The sequence below is a fragment of the Hippopotamus amphibius genome, chromosome 8 (assembly GCF_030028045.1).
Source record: "Hippopotamus amphibius kiboko isolate mHipAmp2 chromosome 8, mHipAmp2.hap2, whole genome shotgun sequence".
Taxonomy (NCBI): Eukaryota; Metazoa; Chordata; class Mammalia; order Artiodactyla; family Hippopotamidae; genus Hippopotamus; species Hippopotamus amphibius.
Genome location: NC_080193.1, coordinates 68,606,898 through 68,632,385, shown reverse-complemented (window position 1 = coordinate 68,632,385; position 25,488 = coordinate 68,606,898). Strand labels below are relative to the sequence as shown.

The 25,488-nt window shown below is 38.7% G+C and overlaps 1 protein-coding gene across 6 annotated transcripts in view; it reads left to right on the top strand.

Moving 5' to 3' along the window:
• CACNB4 (calcium voltage-gated channel auxiliary subunit beta 4) overlaps positions 1-22,060 on the top strand; it is a 126,948-nt gene extending 104,888 nt beyond the window's left edge. For 4 of the 6 annotated variants that reach the window (XM_057745450.1, XM_057745449.1, XM_057745453.1 and 1 more), the window contains 3 exons: positions 315-410; positions 13,027-13,212; positions 15,434-22,060. In XM_057745450.1, the coding sequence (XP_057601433.1) occupies positions 315-410; positions 13,027-13,212; positions 15,434-15,694 (543 nt within the window). In that variant the 3' untranslated portion in view covers positions 15,695-22,060. Of the gene's footprint in view, positions 1-314; positions 411-508; positions 652-13,026; positions 13,213-15,433 lie in introns of those variants that run through there. The other 2 variants (XM_057745451.1, XM_057745452.1) reach the window with 2 other exon arrangements.
• Positions 22,061-25,488: the final 3,428 nt, after the last annotated feature.

Below are 25,488 nucleotides of genomic sequence, written 5' to 3'. Positions count from 1 at the left end.
CCTGGTACAGATCAGTGCCTCCACTTTTGCAGGGCTCTCTTTGAAATCTCTGGGTAAAATCTAGGGCAGGAACTCCAGATCCCACCAAGACCTCACATGGAATGGGAATAGGATGAACATGTCAAATCCACTGTAACTGAAAGCCAGTGTAAGTGGATGATGTCATTACAGAGTTTATATATATATGACTTGTCATATTGTGTTTCCTCCCTATTAATACTGAGGGCTAAATAGACTATGAAAAAAGGTCTTGGTTAATTTGGTTTTCTTTCAAGTCATTGACAGTATCTTGGATTCATGTCTTCTTCTACCAGGTTTTACAGCGGTTGATTAAATCTAGAGGAAAGTCCCAAAGTAAACACTTAAATGTTCAACTGGTGGCAGCTGATAAGCTTGCACAATGTCCCCCTGTAAGTACAGTCATTTTTTGTCTTAATCATCCTTGACTAGTTAGGAGAGGTTGATGGGTTTTGTTTTTATCATGTTAGCATTGTCATTTTTATTCTAGAATGGTCGTGATGATGTCATAAACCTCAAGGATTTCTTGGAACAAACTGCTCCTGTCATGTTGGCTTACCTGGGCATCCAGAGCTGGGAGGTGTCTGCCACGTAATAAGAAATGAACTTAGTGTCCAGGGTCTGATGTCCTTACTGCCACCTTGATTGCCTTGCAGACACTCAGCAAACTACTTAATACAGTCATGTGAACACTTTTAAGAAAAGAAAACAACAAATAAAACATACTGCTTTGACTTTAATTTTTCTGCCAGGAAGTTCCTATAGGCATAAAAGATTATGACATTGAAAATCGAGAATTTATTAGAACTAGGAGAGCCCTGTGGTTATAACAGATGAAAAGGTCAGGGTTAAGTAAGATGACAAACCATATTATAGCAACTTTTCTTCTAGTGCCATTGCCAGAAAACAGCTGCTGAGTTGGAAGCTGAGCAGATGGCAAGGAGGTGGGTGGGTGGGGCGTGGTACCTGCTGTCACGTGGGTCACCAGTGTCTACACCTGCTCGGCTGACTTACTATTTCTGTAAGTGTTTCTCTGAAGGACATAACTTTTTCCTACCGATTCAATTCACTCGATTTTGTTACATGCTTGTGTAAGGATCGTTCATGCTCTGTGGAATCATAAAATCCAATTCAAATGTTTAGGGAAGCAACACAGTGTAGCTGTTAAAAGTATAGACTTTGGAGCCAGACTGCCTGGGTTCAAATCCACACTACTCTACATCAAATACTTACCTCTTTGGGTTGGTGTAAAAGCTCAATAAGCAAATGTATACTAAAGCTCTTAGAACAGTACCTAGCACGTAATAAGCACCATCTAAGTGTTTCTGTTATAATTACTGGATGTACTTTGTGCTGTGCCGTGGCTACCTGTCAGGCTCTGCAAGGATCTGTGCCTATCTGGTTCACTGTTCTGTCTCAAGTTCCCATCATATTAGGCCCATGATAAATATCGAATGAATGAAAGAATGTACAGGCAGTAAGAGTACAGGGTAAGAATAAAGATGTACAGGCAATGCATTGTCTCCTTAGATGCTTACAATGGGCCAGACACTGTGCTAGGTGCTTTACGTAGATTATCCCTAATGCTCACAGTTACTTAGTAAGGTAGAGAGTATTACCCCCGTTATATAGTTGAGGTGACTGAAGACAGATAGGTTAAGTGATTTCCCTAAGGTCACACAGCAAATTAGGATTAGATTTAGATCTATCTGGCTTCAGAGCCAATTCTCTCCCCTCACAATCCAACCCACCTATTCAAACACACACACCTGGTTACCTGCCTGCAGGTAATTTGGATAGCTTGAAGTCTGGAGTGTTATGTTAAAAAGTCTAACCTCACATTGCTGACTATTGACGTCCACTTACACAATGGAATGTATGATTAAAGCACTGAGCAAATATAGGAGAATGTACTCCCCAGTCGCTGAGTCTGTAATGCATCCCAGTTGAAGGAGGCTAACCTTTGTTGAGCAGCTAGCAAAAGACAGGAACTATACTGTTGTTTCCAATTTTTAGAACAGTTTTCTAGGGGTAGTTGTGTCAGTTTGGATCTTCTGGGAAGCAGACACAAGTGGAATTCGAAGTACAAATTTATTAGGGAAAATGCCTGTGGGAGGAAAAAGGGAACAGGGACAGAACTGGCAGGGAGAGCCTTCAGAGGTGATGCAGTCCTGACTCTGTGAAAGGAAAGGGGGAAGGAAGAAGTGGGTAGGAGGAGCCACAGACTGTGATGGAGCCTTGAGAAAATCTCCCACACAGAGCAGGGGATTCGCAGAGCACTAGAGGAGCCTCATCATGGGCAGAAATGTTCAGGCTCTCGTCCCCGTACTGTGCTCAGGAGGTGGCTGGGAGCAGCCTGGGGAGAGCATGGCCTTGCTTGGATGCCCTGGCAGATCCTGAAGGTGCAGCAGCCCAAGGCTGTCTGTTGACTGCACTCATCACACACAGCAGGTTCTCACTCCAGGGGAATCCGGGCACGCACCTCTATGACCGCCACGGTAGATAACACTACCCTTACTTTCTCCAGGAGAAAGCCAAGTCCCCACGAAGAAATTTGTTGGAGGTGACAATTAATTGTTAATCAACTGTGCTCCAATATAAAATAAAAATTTTTTAAAATAAGTGAGCCCCAAGATTCAACCCTGGATATGTCCAACTCTAACAAAGCTCTGTCCAGCATACCACTTCACTAGTACACGTAGCGGTGTAATGTAGATGGATCTCTGGTCCCCAACTTCACTGTGCAAGAAATAGCTCATTTTTTACTTTGACCCCTAGCCCACTGGGCATGCAGGATGTTTAGCCATGCTTGCAGCTGCCTTTACCTTAACCCAGGGCAGAACAAAGACTCCAAGTGGTAAAGGTGGGGTTGGCGAGGAAGTTGAGGGAATGAGGGGGAGAGTTCCAATTCAGACAACCAGTTCACTGACCAAATCCCCGTGGTCCTTAAGGATGGATGCTATGCTTCGTCAGACCTTATCAGCAACGGAGGGTTTCTGGCAAGGCAGGGAGACACATAGCCCCTCGTCTCTGGGGCATTGGCAAGAGAGCGCCCTTCTCTGTCTGAGGGAGGGGAGGTCTCTTCTTTTTTCCCCTCTTGTTGCTATTATAGGAACTTCCTCTCTGCTGTTGTTGTATCTAAAAGCATCCCCACTTTCTTTTGTTTCCAGAGGCAGTTAGCACCAAATGTTTCCAACCAATGTAGGCTTTGGGGACACAAAATCCAGAAGGGGAAATGGAGAGCTGGCAATTTCCTGCCACAGACACCTCCCTCCCCCACCAGACAAGGAAGCGCAGAACCTGCCACCTGCCTAAATGGTGGAAAATGAAGTGGGAAGGAACAAAAGGAAAAACATGAATTAATATCTCCGATCTCATGGGCCCTGTCTGAGTTCACGTGTGTAGAGATCCACACTGTGAGGGCGGCACTGGTTCTGTGAGGTCCCAGACGTGGCGCTGCCTGGGGAGCAGATCTCGGTGGACTTGAGAGCTGTTAGGCCTAATTTCATCTGACACAGGGATCAGACTCACCCAACACAAGGAAGGCATTCCCACATAGCTGCTCAAATGCAAATGCTGAAAAGAATGGGATGGCTTTCTAAGTAGAGAGGCTGTCTCTAATTGCATTCAGTTGGAGGCAGGGGTGGTGGTGGAGTGGGCTCCAGGACCTGATGTCAGGTGCTGTGGAGGGAATCTCCTCTGGTGAAGGCCAAAGGCTATGGTAGCTTAACATCCCTTCCCAACTCCGACACTCTGATTCTGTCTAGATTTCGGAAGTGATCAGCATAGACCTGTCATTGAAATCATGAGGGTTGTAGAGCCCAGGGAAGAGGAGAGTATGAAAATAAGCAGAAGGTATATCAAGTCAAGTAATATACTTACTGTTTCAAAACTTCATTAAGATGTGTCATAGAACGACATATGGGCACGTCTGAGGATGTGGTATCCATGTCTCCATGTGGCTAAAACAGACAAACTAAAATATTTATTCATCTCAATTCTGTGTAGCTCACCTACAATCAACCCCCTTGGTGAGAACTAAAATACATTCAGCAAACATTATTTAAGCATTAGGCCTGTTACCTTGCTAGGTGCTAGGGAGACAAGGGCGTGTTCCTGCCTGCAAGGAGCATGTAGTCTAATAAGATTCCAGTTGATTGAGTCAACTCTTGGCAAATAATTTGTTAGGTCATGAATATCCTTGCAGATACTACTTCATAAATCTTTTTTAGATTGAAAGAGCAGTTTAGATCTGGGTTTCTCCACAATTGACATTGTAAGTTGCATAATTTTGTTGTAGGGACCTGTCCTGTGCATTGTAGGATGTTTAGCAGCATCTCTGCCAGTAACAACCCCCAAGTTGTGGCAACAGAAAATATCCTCAGACATTGTCAAATGCCCCTTAGGGAAAAACATTACTCCTGGTTGAGAACCACTGGTTTAGATGAATATCAACACAAGTTTTGGTTAGTAATGTTATAAGAGGTCTCAGTAAGTGATTCTTTGAGATGCATTTCAGGTGAATTGAACGTTTCTTTTATTTGATCTTTTTATGAGAGTTAGATAGGAATAACATTTATTCCTAATGATTACTAGAGAAAATAACTTGTGTTTTATTAAAATAGATGCATTTTAGCTGCTGAGAGGGAATGTTACATCTGAAATAGCTGGAACCAAGAAAAGATAGGTGCCTACTTAAATGCAGATAATGCTGTGAGCTGCCTTGGGAGGTATCCTCCCATCAGGAATCTCCAACAGCCTCGTGCATGGGGAAGGCAGCTTTGCCCTGTCATTGTTTCTGCAGAATAAACACTTCCTTGTTTTATATAATGGGTTCAATAACCTGGAATTCTAAACAAGCAGTCTGGATAAGCAAGGTTACCTTGTAGTTAATATTTTCTAAACACTCTTTACATTATTAAGCATTTTCATTTGCTATTGTTTGAATAGCATTTGTAATGCTGAGAAGGAATTGTGCACTCTATTTTGGCATTCATGAAAAAAATCTTCAGATTATAAAAACTAGTAGTAATCTCCAAATATATTGAATATCTGCATTTGTCCCTACTTTACTTCAAGACCATAATTATCATTGTCATCCAAAGATCAGTGATCACGGTGTCATTTTAGATTCTCTAAATGAGAATTTGCAACTTGCTTAATTGGGCACTGCGTCTCCAATCTGAAAAGTCAGCAAATTACAGTGGCAGAATCTCGCATTGCTAAGAAATGAAAGGCAGCAGTCTTTAGAAAGGGAAGTCTAAAAGAGTACTGAAAAAAGTTAACTCTCTGTAGCCAGAAAAATGAACTCAGGGATTATTGAAGCAAAAAGGGACCTTGAAAAGCACACAATGTAGTATTTCCTGGAGTCTGTTCTTCTCAACATGGGCTTCATGCTATATCAACAGGTGGAAAGCACTTTGGTACCAAAAATGTTTGAGAAAACACTCATATAAACAAAGGTAGACTGGTTTCTTTACCACAAAAGCCATAATATGCATTTTATATCTCCATTAGGGTAGATCGTGTACAGTGCTTCCCCTGAATTTTGACTATAGAACCATTTTTCTACAGCGCATCCTATGGATCTAGTGTTTCATGGAACAATTCTAAGGAAAGACTGATCATGTTACAAATGAGGGGGCTGAGACCAAGAGAGATGAACTGGATTTCCAAAGGTCATGGACCTTGGCCACAGCCAGTGTAAGATCTCTGTCTCCTCATCTAGCAAGACCTTAGAGAGTGAATGGCAACAGACGGGCTATTAAGTATTCTCCTCTAGAGAGAATCATGGGTTTCATGGGTGAGGCTTCTTCTAAAAGTGGGGTCAGCAAACTTCTTCAGTAAAGGGCTATATAGTAAATATTTTAGGCTTTGTGGACCATGTGGTCTTCTTCACAAAATTACTCGTCTGCCTTAGTAGCAGGAAAGCAGCCACACACAGTAGTATGTAAATGAATGCAAGTGTTCTGGTCAAACTGTATTTATAGAAGCAGGAGGAAGGCGCAGTGTAGCCAGCCCACCAAAGTTGCCATCCTTGTTCTAGGACAAGGTTCTGCTTATCTATTTCTGTGCAATGAACTACCCCAAAACTTAGTGACTTCAAATGATGACCGCTTGATGGTATTTAGCGGGTGGCTGACCTGGTCCCTTAACAGGAATGGCTGGAAGGCTGGGCTCAGCCAGCTCCTCTCCCTCTCCACGGGGTCTCAGGGCCCTTCCGCAAGATCTTTCCAACAGGAATATGGGCTTCTTACATGGTAGCTCCTAGGGCTCCAAGAGCAAGTATTCCAGTCCCTTTAACTTAGATACTGGCTTAAATATTGGTAGAGCATCACTTCCTCAGCGTTCTGCTAGTCAAAGGAGCCTAGAGGCTGCTCAGATTCAAGAAGAGGGGACGTAAACCCTCCATCTCTATGCAGGGAATGTCAAAGAACTCGTGGCCATCTTTAATCTGCCACAGACAGAAAGATGAGCTGGGAGGATGGGCTACTAAATAGTTCTGCTCTGAAAGAGGAAAGAACTTTCCTTCATTGCCTGCTCTGGATTTGCAGAAGAAAAGGAGGGATCCAGACAGAAAAGGGGCTTGTGAGACTAGAACCCATAAGCCCTTTTCATATATGTATTTTTATGTGACCAGCCTGCAACTGCATTTGGAATAGCCTTCTGTACACTGTAGTATTGGACTTTATTTTGCTTCTTCCAGGTATTGGTACCCTTTGCCTTTTCAGAGAAGTTGAAAATAGTACATTTTAAGAAGCGCAAAGTTCAGATTGCCCCAGTACTATGCTAACAAGCGCTGTGTAATGCATGGTGAGAAAAGCAGATAGGCAGACAATTGAATATATAAATGAAATGTAATCCTTTCATCCTACTTAGTTACAAGCTGGCTTGTGTTACCAAAAGCTGACCCTGGCTCTTTGAATTCTGTAATTTTCCTGCGTGTGTAAAACGACATTGATTGCTCTCTCTCTGAGAGGGGAGCGTGTCTCCTCCACAGAATCTTGCAAACCTCTAACATTACAGTAACCATGGTCGTTCTCTTCTATCACCCTTTATTTTCCATTGCTGAATGGACTCCGATTTATTCTGTTAAACACAGGAACCCTGAAGTGAATGCTAGTGCCCAGTATCCTATCACAGTAGTATTGCTATCACAGTCGTAATTTTCCACCGCCCTTTTCCAGTCACTTAAATTATTTAGAATCATGCAGATTTACCTGCCTGAAGAACCCCATTGTTGCATTCATTATTACAGAGCCTCAGGATGGTCATAGTTTAATTCACAATATTACTTTTAAAAAAAGAGAGTAATTGATTTCAGATGTTTCCTTCATGAACGCCACGTGGGATCTAGTTTCTCTCAGTCCCAGGGAGTCTGCTCTTGTTGCAGGAATTTCAGCCATCCAAAGTGGACATCCTGAGTTAGGGATAATTCACTCCCTTCAATACTATGATTTATTTATTTATTTATGTATGTATAATTCTTTTTCATTTTTTTAACATTTTTTAAATTATTTATTTTTATTTATTTTTGGCTGTGTTGGGTCTTCGTTGCTGCATGCGGGCTTTCTCTAGTTGTGGTGAGCAGGGGCTACTCTTCGTTGTGGTGTGTGGGCTTCTCAGTGTGGTGGCTTCTTTTGTTGTGGAGCACGGGCTCTAGGGGCATGGGCTTCAGTAGTTGTGACACGTGGGCTCATTAGTTGTGGTGCACGGGCTTAGTTCTCCATCGCGTGTGGGATCTTCCCGGACCAGGGATCAAACCCATGTCTCCTGCATTGGCAGATGGATTCTTAACCACTGTACTACCAGGGAAGTCCCAATACTATGATTTAAAACATTGGGTTAATGTGGACTTAACAAAAACACTGGGTGCCTTTTCTGCAGACAGTAGCACTGGTAAATGTTGCTACAGTCTTTGAAGAATAAGAATGGACAGGGTGAGAGTTCCCTGGCTGTCCAGTGGTTAGGACTCAGAGCTTTCACTGCTGTGGCCCTGGGTTTAATCCCTGGTCAGGGAACTAAGATTCCACAAGCTGCCCAGCATGGCCAATAATAATAATAATAATAAATAAACAAGTAAATAAAGAGCAGAACCATCTTAAAAAAAAAAAGAATGAACAGGATGGATGAGTATGGTGAGGAAAATATGGTTGGGTTCAGAATGAATGTCACAGATCATTAAAAAAGAGGAACTAGAAGGGATCAAAGTCACTGTATTCTTTGCCTTCATGTTTTCCCCACCGATCAATGGCAGGTATTCTGATCGTCTTTCCCTTTTGGCTCATTAAAGTGGAACCTGCCTGAAACTGCTTGGGCCCCATAATATTAGTAGGCTTTTCTGTATCCCCATAAGAACTCCTAAATCTTTCAAAATCCCTTTAACTTAGAGTTTCCTATCACTAGTTGATCAGTGAGTTGAGTACTCAGGAATTCAAAAGCTTTAATAATATAAAGAATGCAATTTTGATATGAAAGAAACATTGGTTGTTTATTTTATAATTACCATTGCATATTTGCCATTCAGCCATTTTATTTCACTGAATAGTACTTGCCAGTCATTTTTTTTTAATGGTGGCAGATTCAGGATCTCTATATTCCAATAACGAAGAAGTAGGGACTTCCCTGATGGTCCAGCAGTTAAGAATCTGCCTCCCAACGCAGGGGACGTGGGCTCGATCCCTGGTTGGGGAACTAAGATCCCACGTCACAGGGCAACTAAGCCCGTGCGCCACAACTGCTGAGCTTGCATGCCTCAACTAGAGAGGCTGTGTGCTGCAAACTACACAGCCCACATGCCCTGGAGCCTGTGTGCTGCAACAAAGACCCAACGCAACCAAAAATAAATAAATAAAATAAATAAAATTTAAAAATAATGAAATTCACTTAAAAAGAAAGTAAAAGTATGCTCACTCCTATTGTTTCTTTTTTCTACTTAGAAATAGGAAAGATGCCCCACCTGAGGTTTTATCTCTGCACAAAAAATAAATGTAAAGCAATGCATATACCATGGGAGAGTTTGTATATATATTTAATCCCCTGACTAATATTCAGTACTACGCCAACTTAAAAAAAAGTTGATTAAACTGCAAAATTCATTTCTAATTTTATAAACTTTTTATTTTAAAATGTTTAATAACAACTCCTAGATAAAACATAATAGAAATTATGTTCATTTTAATGAGATTCTCCCTCTTTGCTAGAAAGTATGTATTTCACAGTCGTAAAGAAAGACTTGCCCACTCCCTCTCTCTCTCTTCCTTCCCAAGAGAATGTAAAAGAAATAAATGGAACTGTTTCAGTCGTCAATGTAGGAACTGAAAAGTGCTCCATCTTTTCTAAAAACTAGGGTGACTGACCATTCCAATCCTCCTCAGTTTTCCAGATTTGGGCACTGATAGTCCCAAGGACCCAGAAACACTCAGTCCTGGGCACACCAGGATGGTTGGTTGCTCTAATTCAGGTGCCTTCCTTAGGAAAGTTTGTGATACTCTGTGAGTGAAGAACTAGACAGATCTTTAAATACTTAAAAAATTTTAAAAAGCTGTTGCAGACTTTCTTCATTGCCATTTTATTCTGCTTCAATCTTCCCCTTCCTTCCCTGTCAGTTTCATTCTCTGGATCATTGGATAAGCTGGAGGTGTGTTTTTCACTCTTGTTATTTCTAATGCTTTAGTTTTTCATTTTTCTGAAAGAGATTATCCAGAAAAGAGACCTATTCTGCCTGGTTTTCTGGTGGTTTGTTTCGACTCCTCTGTTCCCTCCTTATACTTTGGCAGCCACATTATTTCTTCCCACCTCAGCTGAGGAAAATATCCTATCGCAGAATGTCAGAGGCGCGTGCTGTCGGTGCTTTGAAAACAGTCCTTATCTCCAGCAGTCCCAAGGGCATGGTATCACTGAGTGGGTAACCATTCCCTGCCTGTGACTGTCCCATTACTCACACCCTCTTCTGATTCGATAGCTCTCTGCATCCGTATCCCATGATGGAGGCCTCACGAATTACACAGTAAGGAGCTAACTAGGCTTGAACCTTTAAATTTATGAAAAATTGGCAAAGCTGGTTTGCATAATTCATTCGGCTGCTTTTCTTTGAATTTCTCTTTGTATAATTAAAAACAATTTTTTTTTCTCCCTTATTCTCATTTCTTAACACTCTGGTCCAATCAGCTGTGTTATTTTCTGAACAGTTGAAAAGAAAAATTGTCAGATATCCAGGCTGTGAGATTCCTCTTAGCTAGAAATAAGCTGCATATGTCAGCATTCATTCAGAAGCTGAAATTTGCTTTGCTCTGTGCTTTCGAAAGCCTGAAAGCAATTTCAAATCATCTTCCACCATATAGCTGTGCTTTTAGCAGTGCAAAAGCTTAGTTTCCTAGAAATGATTGAGGCTTCAGCAAACAGCGGTGTGCTGGTATATACAAATTCTAACCATTGGCAAAGAGAAGTACTTTATTAAAACTACTTGTAATTAAGAGTATGTTTCATTGTGTTTGAAGCCATGACAGTGTAACATGTGGAACAGCCAGGTAGATAGAAATCTCATTCAAATAACACTCTGCAATGGGGGCTGCTTACCTCATTTTGCCCTCTCTGGGCTTTGCAATCCTGGCTGTGATAGTCAGAATCCTTAGTCCAAGTGTCCCTGGAGGGTTCATTAACTTGGGACTTTATGAAAGCAAGAAAATGACTTATTGAGACTACACATTGTTGAGATCCCACATTATAGAATGACATCTATGTAACTGAATTATACAGTTAACATAAACAACACTGTGTAAACAGCAGACTCCAGATCCAATACAGTCTAGAATTTGTGGATGATTTTAGCCTGGAGCGGCTGACAGAGTAGTCCTTTGTTCCGGTTCTGCCCGGCTTCCCCTTTCTCCTGACTGTGTCATCTGTCTGAGTCTGTGCTCGCCCTTTGGGATGGGGCTGTTCTTGTTCCACTCAAGTTAGCACTGCAATGCTACCAGAGGATGCAATGTGTATATCAGAGCATTAGGGACATTTCTCAGAGTCTATATTTGCAACCATTGACACCTTAGATTAATTGGGGGAGGGAGCTTTTGATTACAAGAGACAGACACTCCCTTGATTTGTTTTAGTGGAAAGAGGATGTGTTGTACAGATGTATGTTGACTGATCCTGTAGGAACTAGCTGTTTTCCCATTCTCTCATGGGCCATATGGTCTCTTCCATTGTGTCTTTGCTCCTCTTTGTCTGTTTTATTCTCTTCCCTCTGCAGATAGAGTCCTTTGACTTACTCATAATTTCCCCTCCCTCATAAATTTAACTTTCACATATCTCTCTGTGTCTCCTTCTAAACCCAGAACTTTAAGCTGCAGCTCTGAACATGCACTGGCTCAGTCTCTGTTGTTTGGAATTAAAGTCCCAGTGTGACATAGAGTATTATGGATTTTAATACTTGTCTCTCCCCCCAGACTGGGTGCTTCTTGAGCACAGGGATGAAGTCTGTTTCCTGTGCCACAGTATACCCATAATGCCTAGCACAGAATAGGTACCGAGTAAATATTTTATGAATGAATAAAATATGCAAAAACCCATCTGAAATCCACTCATAAGTGTTCTTGTGGGGGAAAGGTTTCTACATGACTTCAACCGGCTGAGTCTTCTCAAACACCAGTCGGTTTAGACTGAAGCCACCTTATTCCTTTCCTAGTGGCTAAACATTTCTCACTGCTTCAAGGACTTTGAAACTGCTTTGCAAATTAGGGTCAAAATGTTCAGTAAAAATCGATGTGATGAAAACATTCAAAGAGTAAATGTTGGGAGAGAGATTGTTTCCATGGTGACTTCTGCTGCAGGGAGCCCTCACGCTGAAGAGAGTGAGTCAGCTGACTCACCACCAACTCAGAGTCACCCAGTTGTAATAAACCTACAGTCCACTTGCAGCATCAAGTGCTGATGGCAGTAACCCTATATTTGATTCATTAGTGGGAGCGCCTTCTTTGGGTAAAATGAACTTGTAAAAGCAGGTAGGGGCGGTGGAAGTGGTGCAAGAGGGAAGGTGTGGATTCAGCTGCTGAAAGTTGGGGATATGCTTTCACTTACCCATGGAATGGCTTTTTCTTTATGAGGTGCCATGGTTTTCTGACTGTCCCTCCAGGGAATCTGTGTCCTGGTTATATTCTGTGTTCCCGACCACACTGCAGGGAGAGAGGGGCACTCTGCCCCTTTGGGGCAGAAGAACAACTTCCTGGCCAACAGGTGTAGGACAAAGTCCTTCCTGACAGAAACATGGACACCAGACACTTCTTACGTGAACCCCCCCACCCCCGCCCTCGCTCCCGCCACTCCCTGACCACCACCGCTGCAATTAAGTATTCCTTGTTCTTGTTCTTTTTCAACCATTTCACACAGTGATCCTCTGGTAGCAGAAATGACTGTACTGTGGTTTTCTACTATTAATCCTAAACCTTTCGTATTGTTTTATCATGAGACAGATAACATCATGTTCACAAACATTCTAAAAATGACCTAAGTAAATGTTATTTCATCCAATGTAGTTACTTGGGGAGATGAAATGTTTATTCCTGTGATACATTTGTTACTGAAACATTTTTAAAACTCCTCTTTCAGTGCCATTAACTTCCTTCTCTCGTATTCTGAAGTATAATTCAGAACTTTTATATAATATATAAAAGAATATATTCGGTAAGTATCTGTAGGAATATACGGAGGAAGATGTGAATACATGTGTTTTCGCTATATTCTACTTAGAACACTTTTACATGTACCTCATCTTTGGTTTTTTTCCTGAATAATGAAAGATCCAAATATTTAATGAGCTTTCCCATTTTTATGTCAATGTCCAAATTTGTACATTGTTGTTCTTCACTTGACTTTAACTTTAGAAAGTACAGCCCTTCAAATTTGATATTTGCTACTGAACGTTAGAAACAATATCTACATGAAGTGGAATTTTAGGTTTCATTGCCTAAAACCTGACGTATAAATAAAGTGGATTTTTCTTGTCACCCGCAGGAAATGTTTGACGTTATACTGGATGAAAATCAGCTGGAGGATGCATGTGAACACCTGGGAGAGTACCTTGAAGCCTACTGGCGTGCCACCCACACGACCAGCAGCACCCCCATGACCCCACTGCTTGGAAGGAACTTGGGCTCAACAGCACTCTCACCATATCCCACAGCAATTTCTGGGTTACAGGTAATGTCACTTGTGCTTTTACAGCCTTACATTTAAGGTTCTATAGGAAACTTGATTGAGATGGAGACTGGGATTGACCATAATCTGAAAAGAGATGTACGTTCCTATATTACAAAATCTAAGGTGTTACGTAATCATGATCTGCCCTAGACAGAGTTACCCAGAGAGTGGCCTTTTCCTTAGAACTTTGTTCTCTGTTAATTTATAATGGCTTTTACTTAGGTAAATTCATCCCTCCTATGTCTAAACCCTTGTAAGAAACTTACGACCTACTATGCAATTGTCCGTTACCTCTCCGTGTCACTTCTTAAGGATTATACAGGGGTGGCACTGTCAGGCACAGGGCCAGCTAAGTAAAGTACGTAGGGACAGATGGACCTCATGGTCACCCTTTCCTAATCTTGTCCCATGGATTCCGGGGCCTGTCTGCTAGCTTGAGCAAACAGCTTGCACATGAGTGGAGTTGGCTTGTCTGGAAACAGTGACAGATCCCTGAGTTTTTTTAGAAGTGGGCATGGTCCACCTTGGTCTGCAGCTGTGGCCAGTGTCCTTTAGGGAAACTGGGGATGAGTGCAGGAACTGGAGGCCTGCTCTCCTGCTGTTCTGGTGCTGTGCTCTGGTCCACATGTGGGGAGCCAGAGACATTATGATACAAAGTGAATCTTGCCTTCCTCCGTCAATTATTCTATGCCATTTACCAAGCAGCTGCTGGAGTGTGGCCAAACCCCCAGCGGACTGAGGAACCCGTTGTCAGTTGAGCTCTCTTGCGTCGTGACTAGTTTATATTAATGGGTTGGAATGATAGTCATAATTGTAGATCATGTAGAGTTAACTCTGAGATAAATGGCACCCTCTGAAATGTTATTGTAACTGTATTACTCTTTTACAGAACTCCATCTTTGTAAGCAAAAATCCACCATATACATGAATAGCTTTTGAGGCTGGAAATGAACTTGGGAAACGTGCTATTATAATACAGCATATATGTGTGCACTGGGACTCTTTCTTTCCTTGTTTCACTGCCTGTGTGCTGATCTGAGTGTGGCATTCCACTAACTAGTTTGGGTGGCTTTTAATTGAACATTGCAGGATGAGAAACAAATTCATGAAGCAGTATACTTCCACCTACACTAGTAGGTGGAAATGAAATGTTGCACTTTGTTTATGAATATACCACTCCTGACTTTATCGCTAAGGCATCCACCTAGAGTGGTTCTCCCAGTTTCACTTGAGTTAACATGGTGCTCCTTATCCTAGGGCCTAGTTCTCCTAGTAACTATGGGCACTTAATTGTTAGACTCTTGGTTGGGCTAGAGGCACAGGCTGTGAGTGTCGCATGAGTTTCCTGGTGTGTGAAGGTGAGTGTCCTTTAGAGGAAATGTATCTCGGTCTTTGGTTTCATCAGCATCCTGTTTCTTAACTGAGGTGACCTACCTAAGCAGGTAGGATGAGGTAATGTTTTCCCATGATTTGAAGAAAAATGTGAATAGCATTTTCTGAGTGCTCAAATAAGTGTCTGAAGATATTAATTTCAAGTAATGGTATTAGAGGAATTCAGTTTATATTCTGAAGATTATTTTTGCAGGACGTTTCAGTGGAGGAAGCAAGAATTATAAATGTCTCAGTTAGCTGACTCCATAATTATTGTGTACTTCTTTGGAGAGAAAATTGCTGAGTCTTACACTCATGTGGGATGCAGAACCAAATATTTTATGGGCAGCGCAAATGATAATTTTATTAAAATACTTTAAAAGGTAAAGGAACATTCAGCTAGATAATGATGACGTGTGTGACTTTAGGAGGAGAAAAGTCTTATCAGTTCAAGAGAGGAATAAAATAACAGAAGCTATTCTGAACTTTAACTTATTTCCCAATAGTAAAATAATCCTCATTTTTGCAGTAGAAGTAGAATTATTAGGCCTTCCTAAATATATTAAGTTCCATTCAGCAGTTAACTTTCAATTCTATATTTTTAATAGAAAACATTATTATGCAGTATTATGTAATTAAATTCATAAACTACCAGCACTTTGGCATCTTTGCATGTTGTGTCCCAAATACATAAGACCAGATATTTCGAGCAGACCATTTGTACGTCAAATGTTTTATTAAGTTTTATTAAGCATCCTATTGTACAGATCCTACTGTTGTACATACATTTACATGTTCTAGATGAATGAAGCTGACGTGATTTAACGAGTGAACCATCTGATATTTTTAGAGTCAGCGTATGAGGCACAGCAACCACTCCGCAGAGAACTCTCCAATTGAAAGACGAAGTCTAATGACCTCTGATGAAAATTATCACAATGAAAGGGCTCGGAAGAGTAGGAACCGCTTGTCTTCCAGTTCCCAGCATAGCCGAGATCATTACCCTCTCGTGGAAGAAGATTACCCTGACTCATACCAGGACACTTACAAACCTCACAGGAACCGAGGATCACCTGGGGGATATAGCCATGACTCTCGACATAGGCTTTGAGTCAAAATATTCTTCTGTTGACAATTTGCCATAGCACTGCTAGGATACAACCAGTCATCTTAACTTGGCAAGTACAGCACAGTATTGACTGTGCTTATGGGCTGCTGTCATTGATGCTAAGATGGGGCAAAAAAAACAAATGTACATTATGCCCTTAAGTCTAGATGGATATTAGTTGCCCAATCATAGAGATATTTTTAAGTGCAACATTTACATAACAGTACCTTTTGTTTTCTTCATTAGATTTAGACACATCAATTTGTAATTTAGGGTACTTATCAAGGCACATATAAAATAATTTCCCATGCTGGAAATTCCAAATGACCAGTTCCAGTTGGAACCAATTTATAAACCAATTCCTGTTGGAATTTGGGTGAATCGACTAGAAAGTCTACTTGAGCATGTTGTAATCAATTTAAAAATCTGAAAAAAAAAACTAATTAATAAGAAAATCAAAATACCAATAGAAGCCAAAACCAGCTATGGTATTTATTTGCTGGAAACTAAATTTAGACTTAAAGTTGGAATGTATAAACATTTTAATATATGTTAACGTTGCCAGAATGGCTTTTCAAACTTACCAAATGTATTGATAGTGCCAAAAAAAAAAGTCTCAAATTAATGCAGATATTCTACAGTCTCCTCAATTTTAATATTTTTATTTCTTTTCTGGCACAGCTGTTGTATTCAAAGTGTCTTGCTTTTTGTTTAGTCACAACTGTTAGCTCGTTTGACGTTGGCAAAAAAAAACTCAAAATTTCTTTAGTAGTGAGAGAGAATAGTAAAGAGAGGCCCAGTAATAGCTGGTTATGTGAGATGGAAAATGGGGTGTTGTTTCCCCTTTAATCAATCTGAGCACAACAACATACATCCAGGAATCTGAAGTCAGACAGTAAGGATGGGCACAGATCCTCCAGAATGCAAGGCTAAACATCTCCAGATGGGATTTCATCTGTTGCACTTGCCACAAACACGGGTTCCATGTCTCCCGCCAGCACAACTGAGTATCTTTCCATTGCTTAACTCAGTCTCTGTCTTTGAATGTCTGAATGTTCTAGCCCTTCACCAAATTCTTTATAATTATGCTACAGATTTTTTGTTTTACATGGACACACTGAATTTTGATATTGAAAGCTGCGTTTATACAAAATGATTAATTGAAAAACTGTGAAAACAAATTTAAGAGCTTGCAGTAAAAAAATAAACTCATAGATTCAGAATAGATCTGTTCACTAAAATTATATAATTTTTTTGCAGAGAATTATAAAGAATTTGAAGATTGAACTGCCTTATTTCTAATGAATACTCACTTTACCTATTAAGTCGTCACAGTTTTTCCAGTGACTATAATTACAGAATTATATAACCTTATGTCTTCTACGATCAAGGAAGCCTTAGATTCACTATGATCCAAGAAACTATTGAAATTGACCCTTTTATATAGTACACAAATGTCTTTAGGAAAAGACTCTTGTTTCTAAGAGTCCGTTTTTCTAAAGCCCCCACAGGATCAGATATAAAAGTCCTTTTCTACTAGTACATGTCATGAAGCCTATTTTTTGGAAGACAATAATAATTCATTTTCTGTTATCTTATTCCCCGCCATCTAAGCCTTTCAATGTCTAGGCTCTGAAAGCACGCACCACTTGAATAATTTTCTTGACCATGAAAATAGGTTCCATATTCTTGATTAGTTACATATATCTTGAACCTTCTTATAACCCCCCCATTCCCTTCCCTCCTGTTGTTCACTGTGCATACCCCAGTGTGAACCTGTGTAGCTGGTAATGAGGATGCCTGTAATTATGTAAGTTATCTCAAATATTTGATACAATTGAAAAATGTGGGCTCAGTGAATTCTAGAAGTTAACATGTGATACTGGCTCATGAGGTTCCTTTGTCATCTAGTGAAGCTTACAAAACTTTCAGTTAAGACATTTAAAAGAGCTATGTCCATTAGGCACTTTAATAAACATACAACCTGCCATTACTGAATACTTTGTTAGAGCACAGAAGAGCATTTTCCAGCAAACAAATATATTTATTACATGTACAGCACATATTTGCATGAGAAAGAAAACATTAGCCAAAACATTTTTCTATATGCTTTACTGGTTTCTTGTTTGTGCGCATTACAGTATTTAATTGCAAAGAATGCACCAAGGTGTTTAAACTTAGACTAGACAGCTGTTCAGCTTTTTCTGTAGTAGCATTAGCAATCTGGTCATTTAACTACTTTAAGATATTTACATTTTATGGCAGGTAGCTGTAACAGCATTTACATATATTTCCTAGTCAGCAAGATTACCATATTCTTTCAACTTTTAAAAATATCTTGTTTTAAAAGGCCTCTCAAAGCCTAGTTTCTATGTCCTCCACGTCATGCTGATAAAAAGAGAGGTCCATTCAATATCTGTGCACAAAACCAATCTTTCCTTTACCATCAAGTGTCCATACCTGTTTTGCTTTGCATTCTTATTCAAAAGCTAACAATCTTAGAAAGGGTATAATGTATATTTTCTTGATGGATATACTTAAATTTTTACTTTGATTTGGCATATTCTTTCCCCTTCCTTTTTTTTCCCCTTCCTTTTGTAATAAATTATCTTCTCCAAATGAATAAGGGATATGCATTTTCCCTATTTTTTTCTTAAGCCTTAGAGTTTATTGTGTAAATGATACTAAAATACAGATGTATACTAAATGAAAAGTTTTATTTTTGCCAAGCACATCAAGCACCTTTGGAAAATACATATTCCATAAATACTTTGTTTTTAACTGATTTCATTTAAAAATTAGCAAATGATAAGCAGGAGAAACAGGTCTTATAATGTTTTGAGGCTGTTTTAACTTGTAGTATAAACCACATATTCTGTAATTTCAGCATACATAATTTCAGAATATGTAAATTACATATTGTGTAATTTCAGTCAGCAAACATATAACAATATAGACTCGTGATAATGTGGAAATGTAGTCTTGGAAAAAAAAGGAATGCAATTTGTCAACCCTGATGTTAATTCTCAAGGCTATAATGTGACTCCAGTATTATAATCAACAACGTTTTCTTGTTTACTCCAGTATTTAAAGCAACACTTAGAAATGTTTAAAAATGACTGATGATTCTCTCTTATCTTTATACAGTTCTATTGGAAAGAAAATTGAAATTAACAATTCAGACTGATAGTCTTTCCTAGTAAGAGAGTCTTAACTATGTGACAATATGTCATTGCACTTAGTTCTTAATGAAATGAATTTTTTAAATATAAAACAAATTCTGAGAAAATTATTTGTTCCCTTTGGATAATGTTAATTACTTTAATTATTATTGTTGTTGTTGTTTGCAAAATGTATTTTTGGAATGTTAACCTCTTTTCATACCTGCATACTTGAACTTGTCTTTTGTGTGGGGGCCTTAAAATTCATAATAGGAAGATAGAGCAGTGTAAGGGAGGGAGAGAAGGAAATGATGCCAAAAGATGGTTTGCAAATTTAAACTCCTTGAATGAACATATCATAAAATGTTGTTGAGACCCAGGATGTCAGTTAAGAATGTTTCTAGGCAACCTTGATTTGCATGCTAGTGTATTTTCTTATTACACAATTTTATTTTGGTATTTGCTAAAAAATGAAAACAAAATAATGCCACTATAGAAATTGCCCTATATATCGACATTTATACTACCTCTTCTCTAGAGAAGACAATCTGTCTTTAAAGAGAAAAACTGTTTTCAATAAGCAGTGAATTTGTTACTCTACTGCTAACCTTGCTGCAAAGCTAAAGGCATAAATTGTTAAAATACACTTTCCCCGTACCTTTTAAACTGTTGGCAAAATGCTCTTGTCACCCTTTCCTTTCTTCCACGTTCGTGAAGTTTTCCTTGAATCAGTTCACAGTTTATCAGGAGGTAAGGGAAACATTTACTATGTTAGTAATCACAGAGAACAAGACAAACTGCAAGGCAATTGCCTTTGCGTGTAACTTATAACATCCAGCTCTCAGTCTAAGAGTGCATTCAGAGACTTGATGTTTAAGTGAAGCTGGTTTGCAGATTCAACTTTTATTGATCCTCGACTTCTCCTGTGGACACTTAGCCACTTACTGAGTGGAATCATCTCGGACACCCATGTCATTGGAACAAGCTTCATATCAATGTATCAAATAAATGGGAATGTACCCCTTCTTTCTTTTATATTTCTGCCTGTATGTCTGTCTTTCATGACACTGTTGCATGTTCTTTTTCTTTATTAATTATATGAAATTCATCTTTGAATAACTTTGTGATTGAAACATTATAGGGAATTATGTAATACAATTTGTTTCCTTAGTTCCTCATACCTTTACATACCATTAATGCTGCAATTGTTATTAAGTTGCTTACTCAAGCGGTGTCTATAGGGCAGAGAACAGTCCTCTTGTTTTAAATGATAACCTTGACCAAACCACTCAATACGATAGTCACCAGATAGACAACAAGGATAAATTTTTTGTTGTTGCCTTAAGCAGTAAAGTTACTCAAAATAGTAAAATTGGTTTATATGGGCAGACAGAGCTACAGCATTCAAAAATTACTTTTTAAAAGTTTCTTCTTTTGTTAGAATGAACTTTCTCAAATGAAACTCATCCTCATATAGCAAGTGTCTCTCTCTACTTGCGGATGGTTTCATACCAAATGATTCATGTAATTAAGGGACATTACGAGAGGGCTCGAAAATACTTCATCAGGTAATCTTGACTAAGGGCTGTAACTCCCGCTTACCATGAAAACATACAAATAAGAGTGAATAGTCGTGAGTTTGGGGAAGTCATAGTTACATATGAAATCCTCCTTTGTTTCTTTTGATGTATGTGAAGTGATCGTAGAAAGAAGGTAGAAAATGTAACTGATGAATGTAGAGTGTTTGGGGAATACACTGATGCTTCCTCTTTGAAAATTATAGTTAAAATGAGGACTATCTAGGAACCAAAAGTGGCAGGCCTCTAGCTTTTCAATACTTTGTAAGTGTTCTTGGTTATGTTTTGAACACTTAAATTTCTCAACAAATGGCTATGTCTATATTTATGTAGGGGCCACTCTTGCTCTACTTGCATGCCATTTTCACACATCTTTAAATGAAATCAGTGTGAATTCTGTATGCATAAGGGATGTATTTAAAGATGCAGGATCATTAATGCTATATCGTTGCATACTATTTTTCATATGCCTTACAATATTTTCTGGGACGTTATTAAAATGAAAGCATTTTATTGCCAAAATAAATCTGTTGTTATTTCTAATCTGCATTAGCAGTAGAAAAATAATGTAGCAAAAACATATACTGTACAGTACAAAATTATAAAAGATATATATTTTGCCAATAATATAAAAATAGATTGAGGAGAAAGAAGCACATTTGTTATAGCACAAACTTACAACAAATCCACTGTTAAATTTGGCAGTTGTATTTTTTAAAAGTATATAGATTTGGTTTTAAGTTTTCTCAGATTTATTTCATCTACCATCTTTTTAACTTGCTGCTTGATACTTTTCCAGCAATTTACTTCATAGCCTTGCAATCTGTGGATGTAATTTATTTTACTTTATTCCCTTCCATAAAACTTATTAAATTTTATTTTGTGATAAGACTCATACTATATTTGCAGTTCTTATTTCTTCTCCTTTAGTAACAACTACAAAAGTAACAGCAGGTGAGCTCATAGGGCTCCTCTGAATTTTGGACATGTTTGAAATGTTTTATATTTTTCACAGCCTACAGTCAGAATGATAAATAAAGATGTCCCAACAACAACAAAAAGGTATTTAGGGATTCTTCGATTTGTTTTGTATTGAATACTATTTTGAAACATAAGTAAAAACCATTAGCTGTTTTTTTGAAAGGGTGGCAGGAGGGAAAAACAGATAAACTTATTAATACTAAAAATAAACATGGCAAATTGATGTAAAAAGATTTCCCTACTATTCTGAGAACTGTTGATATCCCAAACTATTACTATATCTCCAGGTACAAAGTGGAAAAAAAATGATTTTTTTCCAGTATTTTTCCTTTCTTTAAATTTTAGTTATTTTTTTTTTTTGATAATTTACCCCCTTTTATTTTTCTTATATAGGTAAATGTGTAGCATTCTACAAGGCATGCTGGGTAAAATATACTATGCAAATGTGTACAGTGCTGCATGTTTTGTTCTCCCTCTGCTTTAGTGACTTTAAAGAAAAAAAAAGTGTTGTTATTTTTGTGAACCAAAACATTTAACAAAGAAAATGCAGAGTGCATGCATATAGTATCCTAATTTCTATGGATTTGTTTTATGGAATTTAAATGTGTACAAACCAACTGCATTAATTTTTTTTCTTTTATATAATAAATGAAAAAAAACCCACTGAAACCAGCGTTATACCTCTCCTTTATATTATTCTAGAGATATACTGAAGATATACTGGAAATCAATAGGTATATTCCTGTACCTCTTATACGAAAAAAAATCTAAATATTTACCCTCAAAATACAGATTCAATTAAATGACTATCTCCTGAATACTCTGCTAGGTGTTATGAATGATCACGAAAGAAGTACTATATTAGGAAAGAGCTTGAAGTTAAATACATACACACACACGCACGTGCATGTGTATATGAAATAGAATATATTATAAGGTATGTGTGAAATAGGATTGAATACAATATAGAAAAATAAACTAGATGAACCGTATTGTTCACAAGAAACTCCTATAATCATTATTTTAACAATTATCAGAAATTTCCAAAGGTTTTTCGTACCTGTAAGAATTCCAGGGATGGCATATAGCTTATGACTTGACATGTCATGTGCTCATTGTCGTGTCCATGCTATGACTTGATTGGTATTTGACTTTTCTCTCATTGCAGTGCACAAGAAATTCAAAAGAAATGTGTACTATGTTGATTATTACCACTATATTAGGATTATACAGTGATTTATTGTAGCCACGTTATTTCACAAGCATTATCACAATTGATCCATCTGACCCCCAGTGGAAAATAGTCAGGGCATAAGTTATTAGACACAACTAAAATGAAGAAACCAAAGCTCACTGTAACCTCTCTCTCTAAAGTCCTTTTATCTAAAAATACATATATTAAACGCGTTTAAGCTGGTAGTCACCTGAAAGCATACAAAACAATGCCTGGAATACAATAAATATTGACTGAATGAAAGGTACCTCCATTATTGGAGATGTACTATATAAGGCTGCCCCAACTATGAAGACATTTCAACCAACAATCTGCAAGTCCCAGCTGGAAACATTGCAGCTCACCACAATCACTCCATCATCCTGGCCCTGTGTCTGAAGCCAACTTTTGCATCATTAGTACATCTCCGCTAATGAGGTAGGTTGTAGAAAGAAGCATCTTCTTTGTCTTGTCATACAACATGCAGATTAGCATAGTGGTTAGTCTGTGGCCTCTAACCCTTGCCTGGATTCAGAGCCTAGATCCAGCTATCTATGAGTTTGGGGCAATCACTTAACTTCCCTCTGCCTGAAGAGTGATTTTTCTTTGGTTATAGGCCATGTTTTCATGTTTCTTTGAATGTCGAATGATTTTTTATTGGATTCAAGATATTGTAAATTTTCTGCTGTGAATGACTTGATCTTGTCATCTTGATCTATAAAGAATGTTGGACTTGTTTTGATAGACAACTGTGAATTAGTTGATCCTTTCAAGGTTTGTTTTTAAGCTCCTTTAGGACTGCTCTAGAGTAAGGCTTATCCTTAGGCTAATTTAGCTCCTCTTTTAAGATCTAGTGAATGTCCCTTATATTCTGTGTGTTCTCTTCACCCTGGCTGAAGGGAACTCAAATGATTCCTGGCCATTTGTAAACTCTGGGAATTACTTGTTTTACAGCTCCCCACTACTTTTTTTTTCCCCCTCAAATCATTATTGGCTGGCCTCATGGGGTTTCATACTGGTTTTATACTATACACACAGAGATTGACAAGCAGCCAAAGACTCAATGGCTTAACCTTTGTAGGTTTCTGGAGCTTTTCTCTCAATAGCTCCCTCCTTTCAATCACTCTGCTTCACAAATTCTAGTAGCCTGATCTCTTGGAATGCTGATGTGTCTTCATCTCAAGGAGATTGCCAGACTCTACTTGAATTTCCATTCCCTCTATAGCTGGCTGGAATTGCCTCCAGGCAGAAAATCCACATAATAATAAAACTTGTCCCATTTGTGTCTCTTATCAGGGATCACAGTCCTGTGCTGGGTGTTGGCCGATATCTGAAAATGGTTGTTTTCTATATTTCGTACAGTTTCCTATTTATTAGCGGTAGGAGGATAATTCCAGACTATCCTGTTCTCAGGATAGCTTCATACCGCTCAAAAAGCATTCCCAATTACTTCTATAGTTCCAAAGACAAGATTGTAATAGGGAAATTCCCCCTCCCCCCTGCACTCCCCCAACTGCTTTTTTTTTTTTTTTTTTTTTTTGAGACACTTAGAAAATAAGCTGGGAGACCATCTCCCAGCTTATAATGTAGGTTATGAAACACAGAGCCTTAACTTTCTAAGTTAATGTGGATATGACACCCATTTAATAAATTGACAGAGATTTGTGGGGAGTTTGCAAAAAGTCTTAGAGCTGCCCAAAGCATTACCTACACTGTGCAAGAATGGAAATATTATAGAGTTAATGTACATTGTTTATGCAAACAATATTGTTGTTTTCTAAGCAGCCTGGAGAGTACTTTATTATGTAAATATAAATGTAACAATGCATGAATTAAAATGGATTAATATAGTAACTTTCTTTCCCTTCATATGTCTCCTCTAAACTTTGGCTTCTTAACCATAAGCCCCAAAAGAAACCAAAGGACTTTTTCTTGAACAGTTGTTTAAAAAGAAACATGTTTCAATCCTCTGTGCTGCCCTTTGTTTTACAGGTACAAGTTTGCTAGCTCAGACAACTAAGAAAAACTGTAGACTGTCTTGAGATCATACTTAAATGGGTTATATTTCTGTGCATTGAGATGAGATAGTGTATGACTAGGAGAAGTGGGATGAAAGGTGGGGTTTATTGCTGATTTTGTTTCACTTCATTCAGCTTTTGCAGATGGGGGGCAGAGCAGTTCAAAATGCCTTTTACAGCTCCCCCACCTTTTTCTTTCTCTTCCTTTTTACCAAAGTGAAAGAGAATAGAAGAGGTTGAAGCTGTTTCTGGTTTCTTTGTGGAAGAGAAGTAAACAACCTCGGTTTCTTGTTTTCCCATTCTTGCCTCTAACAAAACTAGAGACTAATTATCATTGCCATTAGATGATCTAGAATCGAAGAAGGACCTTAGAGACAAACTCTCTGCTTTTACATATGTCAAAATGGAGGCCTACAGAGGTTAAATAACTTGCCCAGCTAAAAAAATAAGGCATGGAATAAGAAGTCTGATGTCAAGTTACCTAATGATTCACATGTATTCTAGTTTTCAACTAAGTATCCCACAGTGGAGGGTTGATGAAATACAGTGTGACACTTGCATACAGCTCTTCAAGGTGTACAGGCCTAAAAGAAGCCTAAAAGAGCAGAGAGAACATTTGATCAGCTGTTTAACCAGCTTGGAATAATGGGAGTTATAGCTGGAAAGGACAGGTGAGGCCAAATTGTGGAGTACAGTCTGCATCTCTCTTTTTGGATTTTTTTCCTGCTCAAACAGCTTTAGTTGCCACTAAAAAGTTTTAAACATGGGAGTGAACTGATGAAGATCGTTGTTTCAGCCGAGATTGATCCCAAAGCGGAGGGAGATTGGAGAGGGAACAGCCTTGAGG